The sequence below is a fragment of the Toxorhynchites rutilus genome, chromosome 3 (genome assembly GCF_029784135.1).
Source record: "Toxorhynchites rutilus septentrionalis strain SRP chromosome 3, ASM2978413v1, whole genome shotgun sequence".
Classification (NCBI taxonomy): domain Eukaryota; kingdom Metazoa; phylum Arthropoda; class Insecta; order Diptera; family Culicidae; genus Toxorhynchites; species Toxorhynchites rutilus.
Window position 1 is genome coordinate 44,787,702 of NC_073746.1, and position 16,114 is coordinate 44,803,815.

Below are 16,114 nucleotides of genomic sequence, written 5' to 3' on the forward strand. Positions count from 1 at the left end.
AGTCTGAATAAAAATCTACCGTTTACGAACCTGGTTAACACATTCCAGCACCGGATTAACCGCCGCGTTGCTGTATGGCTTGCCCAATGCTGTGTCCGAGTCTTCCATATCGCTAGCACTTGCATACCAATCGTCATTCGTCTCAATAGTTTGCTTCATCTCCATCCCCTCGGTATACTTTTGTTGGTTGCCACTGTTTTTTGGTTTTATATTTTCAATATCATCATCCGTGTCGTTCTGATCATTTCTGGACATAGTTTCTTGCGACAAACCGCCAGACCCTAACCTTCCACTCGCCTTTATCCCATGCATCGAATTCATCCGGTTGGAGTACGAAGGTTCCACCAAGTCGTAATCATTCGCTCCCACCATTATACCCTTGTTCTCCTTATCGCTCTCGTAGTTTTCGTAAATCACAATTTTAGGCACATTCATTTTTGGTTCGATGTTCTCGTATGTTTCGTTGCTTTCTTCGGCCATGCGACCGCCAGCACCGCCCGGCCCTCTCCCTCTCATGGTACCCCCGCCGCCGACGCCGTTCACACTGCTCGTGGTGCTTTTGAAACTGCTCTGACGGGAGGAGGATGGTCGCGTGTAGCCCTGGTACGAACGCTTGCTGGTGTACTTGCGGCTGCGTCTGGCATCCTTGAACGAGTTGGCACGCACGTACAGCGACGAGTCCTGTTCCTCGCTCGACGAGGCGTACTCGACACTGTTCACGGAGAGGTTCTCTGTGAAAGTTACAAATGGTTCATGTTTCATATGGAAGTAACTATAATATATCTACATCCATTCCATGCCAAACCGATATTGTGGTTCTTAGATTTTCTTGAAAATTGGTAGTTTTGTTCCTTACCGCAAAACATTAGACCCATATTTTTAACCTTTCTGTACCGGGGTGTAAGTTCAAAATTCGAAAATGAGAACGTTACACTTGTAGTGCAAGGTTTTGAAAGTTAAAACCTCTTTGCCGGTTAAACAATCGGAGTAGTATGATAGTCACTTCAATTGAAAAATAAAATGTCTAATAGTTATATGTTTGTTGATTATTGATCCGAACACTTCTCTTAATAGGTATAAACATTGATCTGAAAACAGGCTATCGAAATCACACAAATCTGTATATAAGATGACGCCCGCTCGGAAGTCTATTTAGTTGTAGTTGCGATGTGACATGAGGATGGTTACGCAGACACGCCTATGCATTATGCTCCTCTCTCCTAATTTCATTTCTTTCCTGAAGCCGGACTGAACGAAGTATTTAACGAAAAAGGAAGTATCGATCCCCAGGGGTCCATTGTATACTTGGTGCACCAGCACCATAATTCCACATCTCATAGCTACATCAATCTATCTTTGGCACCACATGGAAACAACAACAATAGAAATACTTGCAAATATCAAATATCAGGCTACATGTTATTTAGTATTACCTCAGTGGAATCGCTCCTCCAGACATCGTTCGTACAACATAAACCAATCGCATCCACAGCTCAATCCGAAACGAAAACATGTGATGACGCGAAACAAGGAAGAACATGTAATGTTCATTGATTCATATACAGAACGAAACTGAAAGTCAGCCTTCCTTCCTTGTTTGTTGAATTAAAGAGACTTTGAACTTCTTCAGTTCGATCTTCTCTAGCCTTCAAAAAGGCCCTTGGTGAAAACTCCTGTTGGATTACTCCTTCTCACTCACGCCTTGGGAAAAGCATTCGATCCCTCGCCGAGGCCCGTCCTGCAAACGATGTTCAACAGTCGAATGGAATGGAAATGATTCTAGTTTTCATCAATTAAAACTATTTACACACTAGGGAATTGTAATGTATAGCATATCAAACAAATGTTAGGAAATTCCCGATTCGTTTGGTATGAAAATCGCTAAAATCCGTTCGGGGCAAAATATATTTATTAACGTTAACTTTATTTCATAAAAACGTGACCAGTTTTGTGATTTGGCACCTTTAATGAAAGACGTAGTTCTACGTCAAGAAATATTACCTACTTATGTGTTTGTAAGTAATTTGCATTAATAGTTATTAATTACTCTTGATTTTTACTAAATTATATTTATACTTATTTTGTTGAATTTTGGTGTGAAGATGATATCAAGATTACGCAAATGCAAAGTTTTTAAATTGGTAAGTATTTTGTACGAATAAGAAAAAAAAGCTAGAAATAGAATTCTTAAAGATATTTGGCTATAGGGGTCTGAGGTACCACTTCTTTTTGGAAAAGGGGTCGCTTGCAAAAATAGTTTGAGAATCCTTGGTGTCGAGGATATCTCACCATATGGAGGCGATCTGGCGTAGTGGTAACATCCATACCTCTCACGCAGAGACCACGAGTTAAATTATCACTCTCGACATTCTTCCAAAAATGGAAGTAAAAGTGACGAACCAGCCAGCCAGCCGAAATGTATTGAAAGTCACTATAATGGAGAAATAAAAATCTCACTATATCTGAGAAACCACATTGATAAAAGCAGTAGTTATAATATCATTTGTTAACGAATGCCGCAATCGATCGTCGTTTCCAATTGGTGGAAAGGGAGGTATTATTTGTGTTTTTAAACAAAATGGATTGGTAATCATTTTATACAAAAGAAAATATGTCTAAGAGTTATATTATATGTTTGCTACCTATTGACCCGAAACATTGTTTCAATAGCATGAAAATAGCTTTGAAAACAGGCTATTTAAATCACACAAATCTGTACATAAACAGGTGCCCGATCGGAAATCCATTTAGTTGCGATTGTGAAGCGGATGTAGGATGTTTTTGCTCGTTGCTCGGATGCTTTAGTGAAAAATGAAGTATCGATAATAATTCGATACAGATTTCGTACAAGCGGTACCATAGACTATGAATTCGATAGCGAAGAATACAAAATTTACCATATGAATAGAGAATATTTCACCATATCAAGCAGTTATAATATTGAATGATTGATAATTCTAATTGGAGGTCAGGCGGGTCTTATTTGCGCTAAGTATTTCCGAAAAGGAATCGATTCCTACTCTAAGCGTTTATAATAATGTTATGCTTGCTGCTTATTTACCCGATAAACTTGTTTTAATAGCTTAAACACAGTTTTGAAAGTAGACTATTGAAAACACACAAATCTGTATATAAGCAGGTGCCCGCTCGGAAATCCATTTAAGAGACGAATGACCTTTGGGTTAAAGCTCTTAAAAACAAGAACTGAGCTGGCAATTCATTTAGTTATTATTGTGAAACAGGTGTATAATGTTCTCGCTCTCGCGTCAAAGCACTATTTCCCGTTTCTGAAAAACGAACTACCAATGACAAATCGATAAAGATTGTGTACAAATGATACAATTGACTATGGATTCGATAACGGAGAATACGAAATGTTTAATATAGATAGTATTTCACCATATCAAAGAGACCGCAGTATTTGACAAAACTAAAAGTCCTGCTGTTTGTTGTTCAATCTTGAACGTTCACGAGGGTGTTCCTGGGTGGCTGAATCTTGGTTGCTTCGAAAGAATTCCTCAAAGTAGCTCAACTAAAACGGTTCGAGGAAAACGTTCTGAATGCAACTGTAAGGTCCTGTAAGCGATACAAAACTGTTTTATGAACGACAACCGATAAAACGTGAAGCAACATCAAATCAGGACGGTTACGAAGCGTTCTATGGGTTGACCGAATCAAACATTAATGGTGGGTAGTTTATATCTGTAGCAAGCATTTATAATCGAACTATTGCCTTTTCCAGACTAACGTAATCGTATTGATTCGACATTTAGTAATGCACCGTGTCAAGAGAAATCAAACCCATGGAACCACGATACACATTCGACATTCGACACTGAAATAAACCCAGGTCTATCAGGCAACATTGAATCTACAGATGGTCTGCCGCTAGTGAAGCCTGCAAGAAGTATTGCAACGATTTGGAAACTGAAAAACTGAATCAAGAACAACAACGATCGCAGAAGAAGATTGAACGCGAGAACAAAAAACTTATTGGTTTCAATTCATTTCAATTGACTCCAATTTGATATGTCGATCATATGGATTGGTACAGTAGTTAAAAAATCATGAATTTTTGAAAAAGGTCATTTTTGCACTATTGGGTAATTAAAAAAAAAATAATTACTTCAAAACGAAAAGAGACGTCTCTCTGATTTTCAATATCTCATGTAAAAAAACTTATGTTTTCATGAAAAAATATAAAAAATATAGCGCCCTCTGTCTTTAACCATGTAAACCATGAAAAACAAATTGTATCAATAATTATTTACCAATTATAATTAACCTTAATATGGTATGTCGATCATCTGAATCGATCCAGTAGTTCAAAAGTAGTGAATTTAAAAACAAAGGTTTTTTTAGAAAAAAATGAAAAAAAAAACAAGAAGTATCTGTGATATAATCACAAGGTGGATGTAGGATTAACGTTGGCTTAGCAATCAATAAGTAACAAACATTTAACTCTTAGACATTTAATCTTTCGAATACAGGGATCATAGTACCTCTTCGTTTTAGTGGAAATGAAAGATTAATCGATTCCTCCTCGTAAATACCCAGTGCAGATAATACCCTCTCCCCAAGCCCCGACAAATGGAATCATAGTGAGCATCCGATAATAGAAATGCTGCCTTCATCAAACGATGCGACTCCGTTCAATCCGTTTGTAGAAAAGAAATGGTATTGGGAGAGAAGAGCATGATGCATACGCGTGTGAGCGTGACCACCCTTATCTCACATCTCAATAACAACTAAATTGATTTCCGAGCGGGTGCCAGTTTATATAAAGATTTGAGTGATTTCGAAGCAATTTCTAAGCCATTTTAACAAGTTTTCGGGTTCATAATTAATAATCATATAACACTTGGACATTTTGTCTTTTTCGAATGAAGTGATTATTATACCACTCCGTTCAGACGGCAAAGAAATATTATGGTTCAAAACCTTGAACTCCAAGTGTCATACTCTCGTTTTCGAAACGTTGAACCCCGGTAAAAAAAAGGAAGACGTGTTCCTACGTAAAAAAAGATTTTTCGGATTATCCTTAAATGGAAATGGTATCCCTAATGAAAAAAAGCGGGTCTAATATTTTGCGATAAGAAACTGAACTACAAATTTCAACGAAAATCTGAGAATCACTATCTCGATTTGGCATGGAATGGCTGTATAAGCTGTGAACATACCTGTATTAACGCTCTCCCGACCGTCATCACGATACTCCACGGTTTGACTGCCACTACTCCGGAACTGCATCCCGTAGTAGCTCTTCCGGCACTTCGGACAGTACTGGGCCACCTCTGGCAGTTCCGCCTCGCCCAGGTCGTCCTCTTCGCCCAGCTTGCGCTTCATCCGACTGATGGTGGAATTCTGTCGGTTGATCACGTCATCCTTCTCGTGCAACTGCTGCCGGATCAATTTATGTTCGTTCTGGAGCCGCGCCTCGAAATAGATCAACGCTTTCAGTATCTTCGAAAGTTGGTCATCGCGAAATTTGCGTTCCCACTCCAGCTCTGCGCTGACTAGTTTCAGGTGGTTCTTGCTGCTGATAACACCTTCCAGGCTGCTGCTGCCAGCAGCGGAACGTCGTTTTTTGGTTCCGCCCGCAGCCGCCGACAAACCGGCAGCAGCTCCCCTCAGGGGCAACGTACCTCCCATTATGACACTTCGATCGTCTCCATCGGAACTTACCTCTGGATTGCGAAGTTCCGTCATGGTCGAGTAACTGTCGTCGTTCATCGCGACAAACGTGCCGTTTATCTCCTGCGAACAGATGGAACAAAATTAATATTGCTGCTGTTTCGCGGTCGAGGTAAGAGCTGTATGCGGGTATGAACGATAATGTTTGGGATATATAATTGCGTTCCAATGTCAATCAATGGAATCGCTTATCAAATATGAGGGCAGAAGCTCTGCTACCATTCCTGACGTTTTGGTCCTTTTCATGTGTACATAATTCCGCGATCTGAAGGCTTGTGAAGGCTCAGTAATTTGTATTGTTGATCTAAATTTCAACGGAGAAGCAATTCGAGACCGCCTCCTCGTCGGCCATGCCTAATAGCCAACTTCAATCTAATTATTGGGCCGAATTGCCCGACATTCAATAGCTTGTTAATATGAGTACTGACGTAAAACCCAATTTTAAATACATTTCGCCGAACGTAGACAAAGGCTGATTTTCGCATTAGAAGCAGCTGGTGCAACTGTGTGAATATTTGGTCACTACGCATACTCTCTAAGTCAATATATCCGCGGCATTGTTACTATATTATTTACAACCCTACAATATGAACGCTAGCTATAAACTTTCCATTAAGCACACGTTGCGTTTCGCAGTAAGTGCGACTTCGAATTTATAATGAGCTGGAAAAACTAGATCTTCATTTGTTCGTTACACTGGAAGCACGGGAAGCAATTCCCAATGTTTAGCAAAATGTGGCGAAGACGAGAAGAGAGTGAGGGATGTTCAATGGAAGTATATCGTTCATATCGATGTTCTTATCAAAGGGTTTTATAGAGAACAAATGTCCTTATCAAATGGTTTTATAAAGAAGTGGATGATATGAATTTGTAATTTAAGTCAGTATTCTTGTCTAGAAATTTGAAAAAAAAATCAAAAGTTTTTTTTCTTCATATTTTTGTAGTTTAGGCTTTCAAGAATATGCTCTAGAAAGGACTTTCCGGAAATCCCATTATTTACCGAGTTATAGCAATTTATGTGATGCGGTATCTAAACTGGTACGGCCATAACACTAAATTTCAAACGCGTTTTTTCATGTTGTGTGAAATCTTGATGTAGCCTGTCCGAAGACGGGTTATTATTTTTTGCTCTCTATAGTGCGGTAAATATTCCCATATGTTGATGCAACTTTAAATTTTAAGTAAAAAGCGGAAAATCGAATCCAGCACGATTTGGCAACATGACCGGGAGTTTTGTCTGTATAGTGTTTTGCGCTTGTCCCAGAAGCTGCAAAATTATCCGCTTTCTCGTTTCTCAGGATGCCGCAGTGGCCTGGTATTCGTGCGAAAACATTGTTGGGTAAGGCGCTGTCCTGTGTGGCTTGGATCCATGAATAACGTAAACGTGAAGAGAGTAGGGAGTAATCGGAGTCAGAGTCGGAAGGAATTTCATTGTATTACGAGTCGGAGTCGGAGGTCACTAACTCAAAAAAATCCAAATATTTAGCAAACTTTGATGTTAATTTTGTTTATTGCCATCATGGTTAATAATGCGAACTGAATGGGAATGATACTTTGCAAAAACACCGGAGAACAGCAAAATTATTCATTTGAACGATATACTCAACCAGGAGCCGTCAGAATCTCTAAAATTTTGATGACTGCAAGAACAGCTAATGTCATAATTTAGCTTACGGACAGTGTCGGAGAATAAGACTGAATGATTTGGAGACATTTTTTATTTCCCAATACGCACCCAGTCGAAAGTTAAAAAAAGGAAACATTGAAATTCGAACCATACACGTCGCGATTATTAAACCTGTATTCTATCACCACTCGACCATCGCCACTTCTTGACCCACTGCAGACATATAACAATTGAGTTTAAAAAAAAAATTAGTTTTGTTGGGATGCGTTAGGACATACACAAGCCGAAGAACATAGTAGGAGCACAATAGGAGTGAATCGTGAAGAAAGAAAATATAACCGCCATTATATTAATTTATGTTGTTTATTCATGAGCGAAAGCTGTGGTTGTGGGATGCAATAAATTTAAAAAAATTATAAATGAAACGTTCTAATGAAGAATAATTTCATTTCTATCAGCCGAAGTCGGGATCGGAGTCGGAGTCGGTACTGATAATTGTGGGGAGTGGGAGTCGGGAAATTTTGTTTTAACTTCACAGCAGCCTTCCAAAAACACTTACATATATGTACGGGATGTTCAAATTCCACGTTTTTGTTTGTGCACGAACATGCGTTTCGCTAGTGTTCAATGTTTATCCCAAACACGGTCAATGATACACATACATAAACATGTAGAAATGACACGCGTTTCTCACATCATAAACAAACACGATGTTTACATTCAAGCACATTCATGTACACGTACATTCATGTACAAAACATACTACCTGTTGTCGCAGTATTCATTGCTCTTCGTTTCCTTTCATGCACAAAGAAAAATTATTTCTCCTAAATCATTTCTTTGCAGATACTTTTTCACATAAACTAACTGGAAATTTAGTTCGTATTGGAAAAATTTCATGAACTGAGAGGCTACGTGTTCATGCACGTTTTGCAAGTCTGATTAAATAATCCATAGCTTTTTACCGTGAAAAGAAAACATTCTCTGAATAAAAAGAAGCTTTGTATGAGATTCTTTATTTGTGCATATTGCCAATTGTAGTCTGGGGAACCGACCGCACATCGGGGCGATGTCATACAATACTAGCCGAATAAATAAATAAATACCCAATAATTTGTTTTAGATGCATTTTTTCAGGAAACTTTACACTTATTCTTGATATTTTGATGTGGGTAACTAAACATCTCCGCCATGCTCTATTCAATCTTAATATTTGTTTAAATAGTTCATAATAGCGGATTTATAACTCAGTTTATAAATTGATGCGTGCACTAAATATGATATCAAATGTGACGAGCTTTAACGCTCATTTTGTTCAGAACAGACAAAGATGTGTATTTTGTTCGCTCATAATTTTAGACGAAGCACCCATTATCATGATAGGGAAGTATTTTTTCCATGTCAACACACCAACACACCATTTGTTGAGTGATGGTGGTGTGCTATCCAATTCGTTTCTTCTATTCTTCACACTGCCGTTGCTCGAGGTGAAAACGTAAGAGAAACGTAAGAGAATATATCCAAACATACTACGAAAACAAACATGTCTTATTTTCAAACACAGGTACGAAAAAAACATGTTTGTGTACAAAACTGAGAAAACAGCGTGAACATGTTCAGTGATGGCATCCTCACTGAAATAATACACCCGCGCGGGTTTCATGCCTAAACTGAGGATACAGTCATCACTTACCAAACAGAAGTCATGCGCTTTTCCCATCACCGGCGAATATATAAAGAGCCAGTGTGCAATAGTTGGGAAAAATCTTGGTGCGAGTGAGTCATACTCTCTTACACTCTCTTTGCTCTTGGGAGTTTGAGTGTGCGAAAACCTGTGTCCAGCACTGAAGTGCGCTGATTCGCACTCTGCCACACTGAGGAAAACACTGAAGTGTAAACTGAATAGTGCAATCTGCACGGTTCAGTTTTTTTCAGTGAACCACAGTGCTAAGTTAATTGAACGCCACTTCTGTTCTTTTACCTGTGCACATCCGCTAGAGCGCTCTGGTAAAATATTATCAGAGTGTACTCTCCAGTGAATTTATCAGCTGCACTGTAGAGAGTTTGTGCGCTCTCTTTCCACACTCTAGCGCGACCGAGTATTGAGTGCAATAAAACTGATTTTCCATCATCTTGCGCTCGCACATATCTAGAACTATGGTGATTATAGACCAAAGAGGGGCGCTCTCGTTAAGGATGACGGAGTAGGTGGGTGAATTTAAGTTTCTCTTCGCTACGCAGAGGATATGGCCATCACTGAACGTGTGTATCTCGTACGCAGTGTTTTATGCCCGACACGGAAAACTGCTCCACAGCTCTGGCAAAATCAGTTAGGATCAGTAGTGGTTTTTCTGATGGTGTAATAACTGCTATGCAGATTGCTGTGGCTTCGGCGATGAATATTGGATATGAGTTGGCAGACGTTTAGAAGCGCAGAGGTATAAACCCGTTATATCGATGCCTTGATCTATTGTCCAAAATAGTTCTAACATCCCTGGTCTAGCTCATAGGGCCATGTTCAAAATTGGCCACCAACATTGGGCAGACAACACGGAACTGCGCTTACGATCACGTACTTCAATTGGTTCGTAGGCAAATGTTGACAATTTTAGCCAACACTATCAAACCTTTTCTTGAATGATTTTTCTGCAATATATTTCGGATGTTATCATTCCCATGAACTATCCTTGCATGGATTCTCTTGATGATTTGTTCCAATTCGTTGGGCAGAATTGCAGAGATTCCGTTAGCACCATATAGCGTATGGATTTACTTACGGCAGTCTATGTCACACGATCGCTGGGTTTGGTATTACAATGAGCAGCAGCAAAGATATTGGCAAGAAGATTTGATTCTTCCGAAGGAGGTGCCAAATTGCCATGATGCTCTCGCGCAAAGCTTTTCTGGTATGCCAAACATACTTTGCATCGTTTTCTAGATTGCCAAATGTTCTGACAATTTTCTATTTCTTAAGTGAATTCAATTTAGGTGAATCCATTATTAGGTTAGTTCAAGATCACCAAGATCATCGGTTCTCCCATGGCCAAGTGGTTAGCACCACTTAAATCTACCTCTGACAACGCATAAAAACAACCATTTGTAGGTATGTTTCAATAATACACTAACACTCTCCACCTTACGGTATGAAACCCGACGACGTCCATCCTTCTATTGAGCCTCCATATTGAATTTCAGAACAGAAATCCAAAAAAAAATTCAAATTATGCTGCGATGTGTGACATCTTTCATTCACAACAACCCTCAACCTCTCAGATTTTGCAAATCCTCAATATGTATCGCTGTTGACTGCTCGCTGACTGAAGCGAGCCTAGAATGAAAAATGTAATTTAAATTTCTTTTATGTTTCCTGCGCGTCAATGCAAGCACTGCACTGAGCTTGCTTTGTGCATATTCTGAGAATGCATTCTGGAGTAAGCAGCTCTGCACGGGCATTCAGAAGGGTAGTAAAATAGAAACCAGCGATTTGCCGCAGCGAGAGCAGTGCTTGTTGTACTACTTTTTATTCTAGCTATGAATTTTTTGGCAATATAATATGATATATTAAAATTGTCAAAACCATTTTTGATATTCTGTGTGAAATTTAAAAATTCTATAATCTGTAACTACACAGTTTTGGTTCTAAGACCTAAGAAAAATCTGTGGAAATACAAATTAAGGATTAAATTGCAATGGTATACCATTATAACAAAACAAATTATATCATTTTAATGAAAATTATAATAATTAATTAACTTCATTAACTTCAAATAATAAATTAATTTAATGTAATCCAAGTTTGACAGCTGTCAGAATATATGGCTAAATGTGATTCACGAAATCACGAAATGGGTAGAACATGAATAGAATAATAATAAATTATCCCACCCAACAGATATTGGTTCATTGGAGCACCTCTACCTTGTGCGTTGCTAAAATTTGGTGCACGCGTCATGTTCCTCACCCCTTCTAAAGGCGCGTCCACATTATGCCGAATGATGCCGATCGGCCTGTACTAAGCGGCATATTCGATTCGTTATGTAATGTGGACGCTCCATCGGGTGCACGAAGCCGAAGTCCCATCGGATGCACGAAGCCGTCACGAACACAGGAAGCACTATGTCGTCAACGCTAATTTACTTTGTTTTGTTTTGGTTCGACTTTCTCGAACCGGACCCACATGTTTCGGGTTGGGTTCGGTTTGATTCGAGTCGGTTTTCGGCACGTCGGCAAGCCCGGGCGGTACGTCCACATTTAGCCGGCTTTACCGGGCGGCCAAGGCCGATTGGCGTAATGTGGACGCGTCTTAACATTCAAATTGAGCCTCCGGACTACGGTCCTCAATTCCCAGTGTTGTTTTGTGTCGCTCATTCATTTTTTATTCGTCGAATCGAACAAGCCTCCCCCGTACCGCCAATGAGATAAGTCGCACGGTAATGGGGAAAATAAACACGAGGTACGAACCGTTCAACGCAAAGTGCTAAAATGAATGCGAGCTGATCAATCAGCGGGCATTGTTTGATAAACAGAAACTTTGTAATCATTAATGGTCGGCGAGGCCGGTATATAAAACAGCTGCCGCCAGATGGCGGAAACAGTAGATATGCTATGAAAAGCCCATTGTAGGAATTTGCCGTCCACTTTAGATAAAACTTATATTTTTGCTACTTTCACCAGGAAAACACAAAACCAAGCCTCGAAAGCCAACAAGATGACTAATGGCTATTTTCAGCAATATTTCCGTGCACTTGTGTCTTGTGGAATTCGGCGTGCTCCGATTCAATCTTATCGCGGAAACCATTGCGAACCTACAAAGGCGCTGACAATCGGTACGATTGACATGCTGATTGGCACGTGGAACACACCCATGTAATTCAATTAGTATCTCAAAAGCTAATGGAGAACGGTGACAAATCTATTACCCGAATGACTGCGATTGAATTTTGAGGGACTACCTCTCCGGCGGTGGAGTTAATTACCGGCAGGAAAAGCGGGTAGCTGATAAGGATGGACACATTACACAGTGAGTGTCGGGTGTCTCCACTTCTCTAGTCGATGGCAATGTCAATCAAAAACCTTGACATGGCTGGAAAATTAGTGATTTTTATTATGACGTATCGGTTGATAATTTTGCGTTTAATTTAGTACTGTTTCCCAGTATTGATATGTGGGGCAACTTGTTAGTTTTCAACAAGATTGCTTATCAAAAGTGATTTTTCGGCAATAGCGAGTAGCCAAAATTATTACATGACAAGTAGTGAGTAAGACCAACAAAGTTAGAGAAATGGTAGTTGTATTGAAGTTGCGTTTCCGAGTTATATTCGAAAAAAATATTTGTGAATAGGAGAAAATGAAAAAAACAGCAATTCGAAAAATGATTGAAAGTTTTCCAATTTTTCTAAAAAATGCAGCGTAATTTTTTTTTTATTGCAGTCTCGTTTTATGAAAACTGGTGAACCTACAATTTGTTCAGTTTCAGATTTTTCAATTCGAAATATGGATTAGTTAATAACGGAGCTACGCGTAGGACTTGTTGAAATTCTTACAAAATGAGTGATTCTGGTGCATCAATTGCCGTCAAAAAATCGTGCAATTTGTGTTTCTCTTGGAGCTATGCAAAAGTTGACGATCCTCAAACTTTTGAGTATCTAAAAGACATCCGAAAAACAAATCATGTCCGAAATATCAGCTGAAACGAATAGAAAAGTAGAACAAATGGAAAAAACTATTGAAATCTGTAATATCTATGTGCTCTTTTCATTTGCTTTCCGAACTAACGAATGGATAACTCTGTATTTCTTCAACATTACCCACAATTTACATCATCTCCATTTTGGTGACTGCTACTTCCATAATCAAGTAATTCAGAAGCGTTGAGCAGAAGATTTGAGTCCCTTTCCGGTGGGAAACATATGGCGTGCATCTTTCCGCTACGATAGAGGTCATCGTAAATCTTACACCTCATCTTGCAGCTCTGGTTTCTGGTTGACATCGGAGCGCTCGAAGAAAGCCAATGTCGTGACTAACTTTTGGATAGACTTTCTGCCGCTTAATTGTAGAGTTGTTGGCATCGATGAAGATAGGATGGGAAAATCTGTATCTTCGTAGGAAGAGATCACGTTTTCGAAGTAGCGAGAATTAGAATGTGACTTTTGGTGCATCTTTTGTGTTTGTAGAATATGTTCATTCGACTGTTCGTTGACCCCAGCTAAACTGGCTTATTTCCAGTGAATAATTAAAATAGTTAGTTCACACAATAAGTCATCATTCTTCGTAACAAAATCTCCCCGGGTGAAGAAGTGGTACGTGCTTTTGGTGTCGTAAGATGACTTCATTTGTTGACGTAAATCACATAGACGCAAAACCGCTACGTTTTAAGATTGAATGAGGAATATAACATGTCATCATTCAAATGCTGCCCTCACTGAATGAACACCTCATCACATTGACGAAAGGAATGCTCTACTCGTCATGGTGATTATAATGATGTGATTTAATTTTCAACCATCGTTGTGATTTTCTTCAATCAAAACATCTCGAGTCAAATGTGTTGTTAAGTTGGCTGGTCCTCCTCTTTACAATTTCTCGTTGTTTTTCAATAAAAATTAATGTTCTATTTACAAGAAAAAAAAGGGGTTGGGGTGAGGGGTTGTATCTAGGACAAGACCGCATTTTCGACGTAGAACTACGAAATTATGGGCCTGATTCTCGAATTCACTTCACGGTGGAAACGGAATGAAACGTATCCGCGATGACAACGGTACGGTGTCGACATCTGGATACGAGATTAGTTTCCCACTAAACTTATCATTATAATATCATATTATCTTCAGATGAAATTTTTATATGAGATTATTATATCACATGAAGAAAACAAAGTTTTTCACTCACATTGAATACCAGTTTGATACGAAGAAGTTAATTTTCATTAATGATTTTCTATTTGAAAAGTGCTCATTCTGCCTGAAAACTCATTATTAGTTTCGACACTTCACTAACTCGTAAAACGTAGTTCAATGGCGTGCCGTTTATTTCGTTTCCACCGTGAAGTGTATTCGAGAATCAGGCCCTATATTATTCAGTCCACTTGTTTATCACCTCCAATATTATTTTAGGATGTAACGAAATTTTGGAAATAACTTATTTAGTTATTAAGTTATTTTTACTACCTCAATTTTCAATTTAATTTTGAATAAATTAAAACTGCCTTCGAGCCTGGGTGAATTGATAGAGTCTAATATGCCTTCCTAAATGAAAATCGCTACCAGACGTCGACACTGTTGATTTACAGATTAGATATAGAGCATATTGGATGTGTAATATATTACATATTAGATATAAAAAAGTTATTTTTCAATCATAATTTTCTACTTTATTCCACTTGAAAATTCATTATAGTCATTCTCGCTTCCCAAACTCGTGATAGAAATGTCGTCAACGCGAATTGACTTCTCGTTCCAAAAACAAATAATTCCGCTCCGTCAGTGCTGCAGGTCCTTACTGAGAACCGGCTGTCTGACAATATAAATATATCATGTACTTGTCGGCTCGTGCCGGTACGTGTCTGATAGAACAGTGTTTGTTCTCTGTGTACAACATACTTCATAGCATTCCCTTATTCAATTCAACACATGTTTGCACTGAACTATGCGAGTAGAAATGGCGAAGCTTAAATAAAACAGTAGTTCCTCAGTAGCTGCAGTAGTATGTCAGTATCTTTGGGTGGTTTAGATTTTCTCCCCTCAGTACAAAATTTTCCGTATGCTGCTGGCACCTTCTTTGTCGTAGCACACTTCAATACAGAGGCATGAATGATGTTCGCTCATTATGTTGTGCTTGCTAGCTCGCTCGCAACTGCGGTTTCATTCCATTCCATATTTGGTTTTAAACTTCTTCCGTTCATTCGCCTCTAGCCCTGAGAAGGGCACTAGTGGAAAAAAAAAAACTCTACTCCATACTCCTCTGGTGTACATAAATACAAGGTGATATATTCCCGAAAATGACACTTGCCTGATGTCAGTTCTACAGTTTTTTTTCAACAAAAACTGAAATGTATCAGTGTACAAGAACAAGCGAATGCAGTTCAGGAGCGTAATGAACGATTTAATTCAAATGTTTTATGCTTCACTCTCGCACTCAAATCCATTAAATCAATCAATTCTAAGGTAACTTTCAAGAGGAGTCTCCTGTCGAGCTTGCAATAGACGAGTAGGAAAAATAGAGAGAGCAATAAATAGTAGAAATGAACAAGCAACCCCATATTTCATCCACATTGTAACATTAAAAAAGATAATAGTCTTACGTTACAAGTTACGTTATGAGAAAGGTTGGCTTCGTTTTCTGATTGAAGTTATTCATTAACTTTACTAAAACAGCAACACAATAATGTATTATAGACTACGTTTGTGAGTACTTTATTATGCTTCGATATAACGTACAATTCGATACAACGTACAATCTTGAAAGTGAAATGTACGTTATATCGAAGTTTACCTGTACTTCTATCATCATCAGGAACATAAGCGACTTTGGGTGTATTCTTGTTCTACTTGGAACTGCTTTGTATGTCGGTTACAAGCTCCGATCGCCACTCGGTGGTTTGATAAGCTAAGTAATCATCCAAAACCAGTTTCGATGACGATGAAACGAGATTACCATCGGATCAACTAGGTCGCCTTCAGCCGTCCGGACAGCACTTTGATCCGTTGAGTTTTTTCCAGCAATGTAAAATCGTTATGCGACAATTTCAGCGTTCCAAATGCCTTAGGAAGAGGCAGGAGGACAACCTACTTACCA

General features: G+C 38.9%; 1 protein-coding gene across 2 annotated transcripts in view; it reads right to left on the minus strand.

Moving 5' to 3' along the window:
- Positions 1-16,114, minus strand: part of LOC129775487 (uncharacterized) — a 126,878-nt gene that overhangs the window by 7,384 nt on the left and 103,380 nt on the right. For both annotated transcript variants that reach the window (XM_055780284.1, XM_055780285.1), the window contains exons 3-4: positions 5,181-5,757; positions 31-731 (exon numbers count right to left, since the gene is read on the minus strand). In XM_055780284.1, the coding sequence (XP_055636259.1) occupies positions 31-731; positions 5,181-5,757 (1,278 nt within the window). The remainder of the gene's footprint in view (positions 1-30; positions 732-5,180; positions 5,758-16,114) is intronic.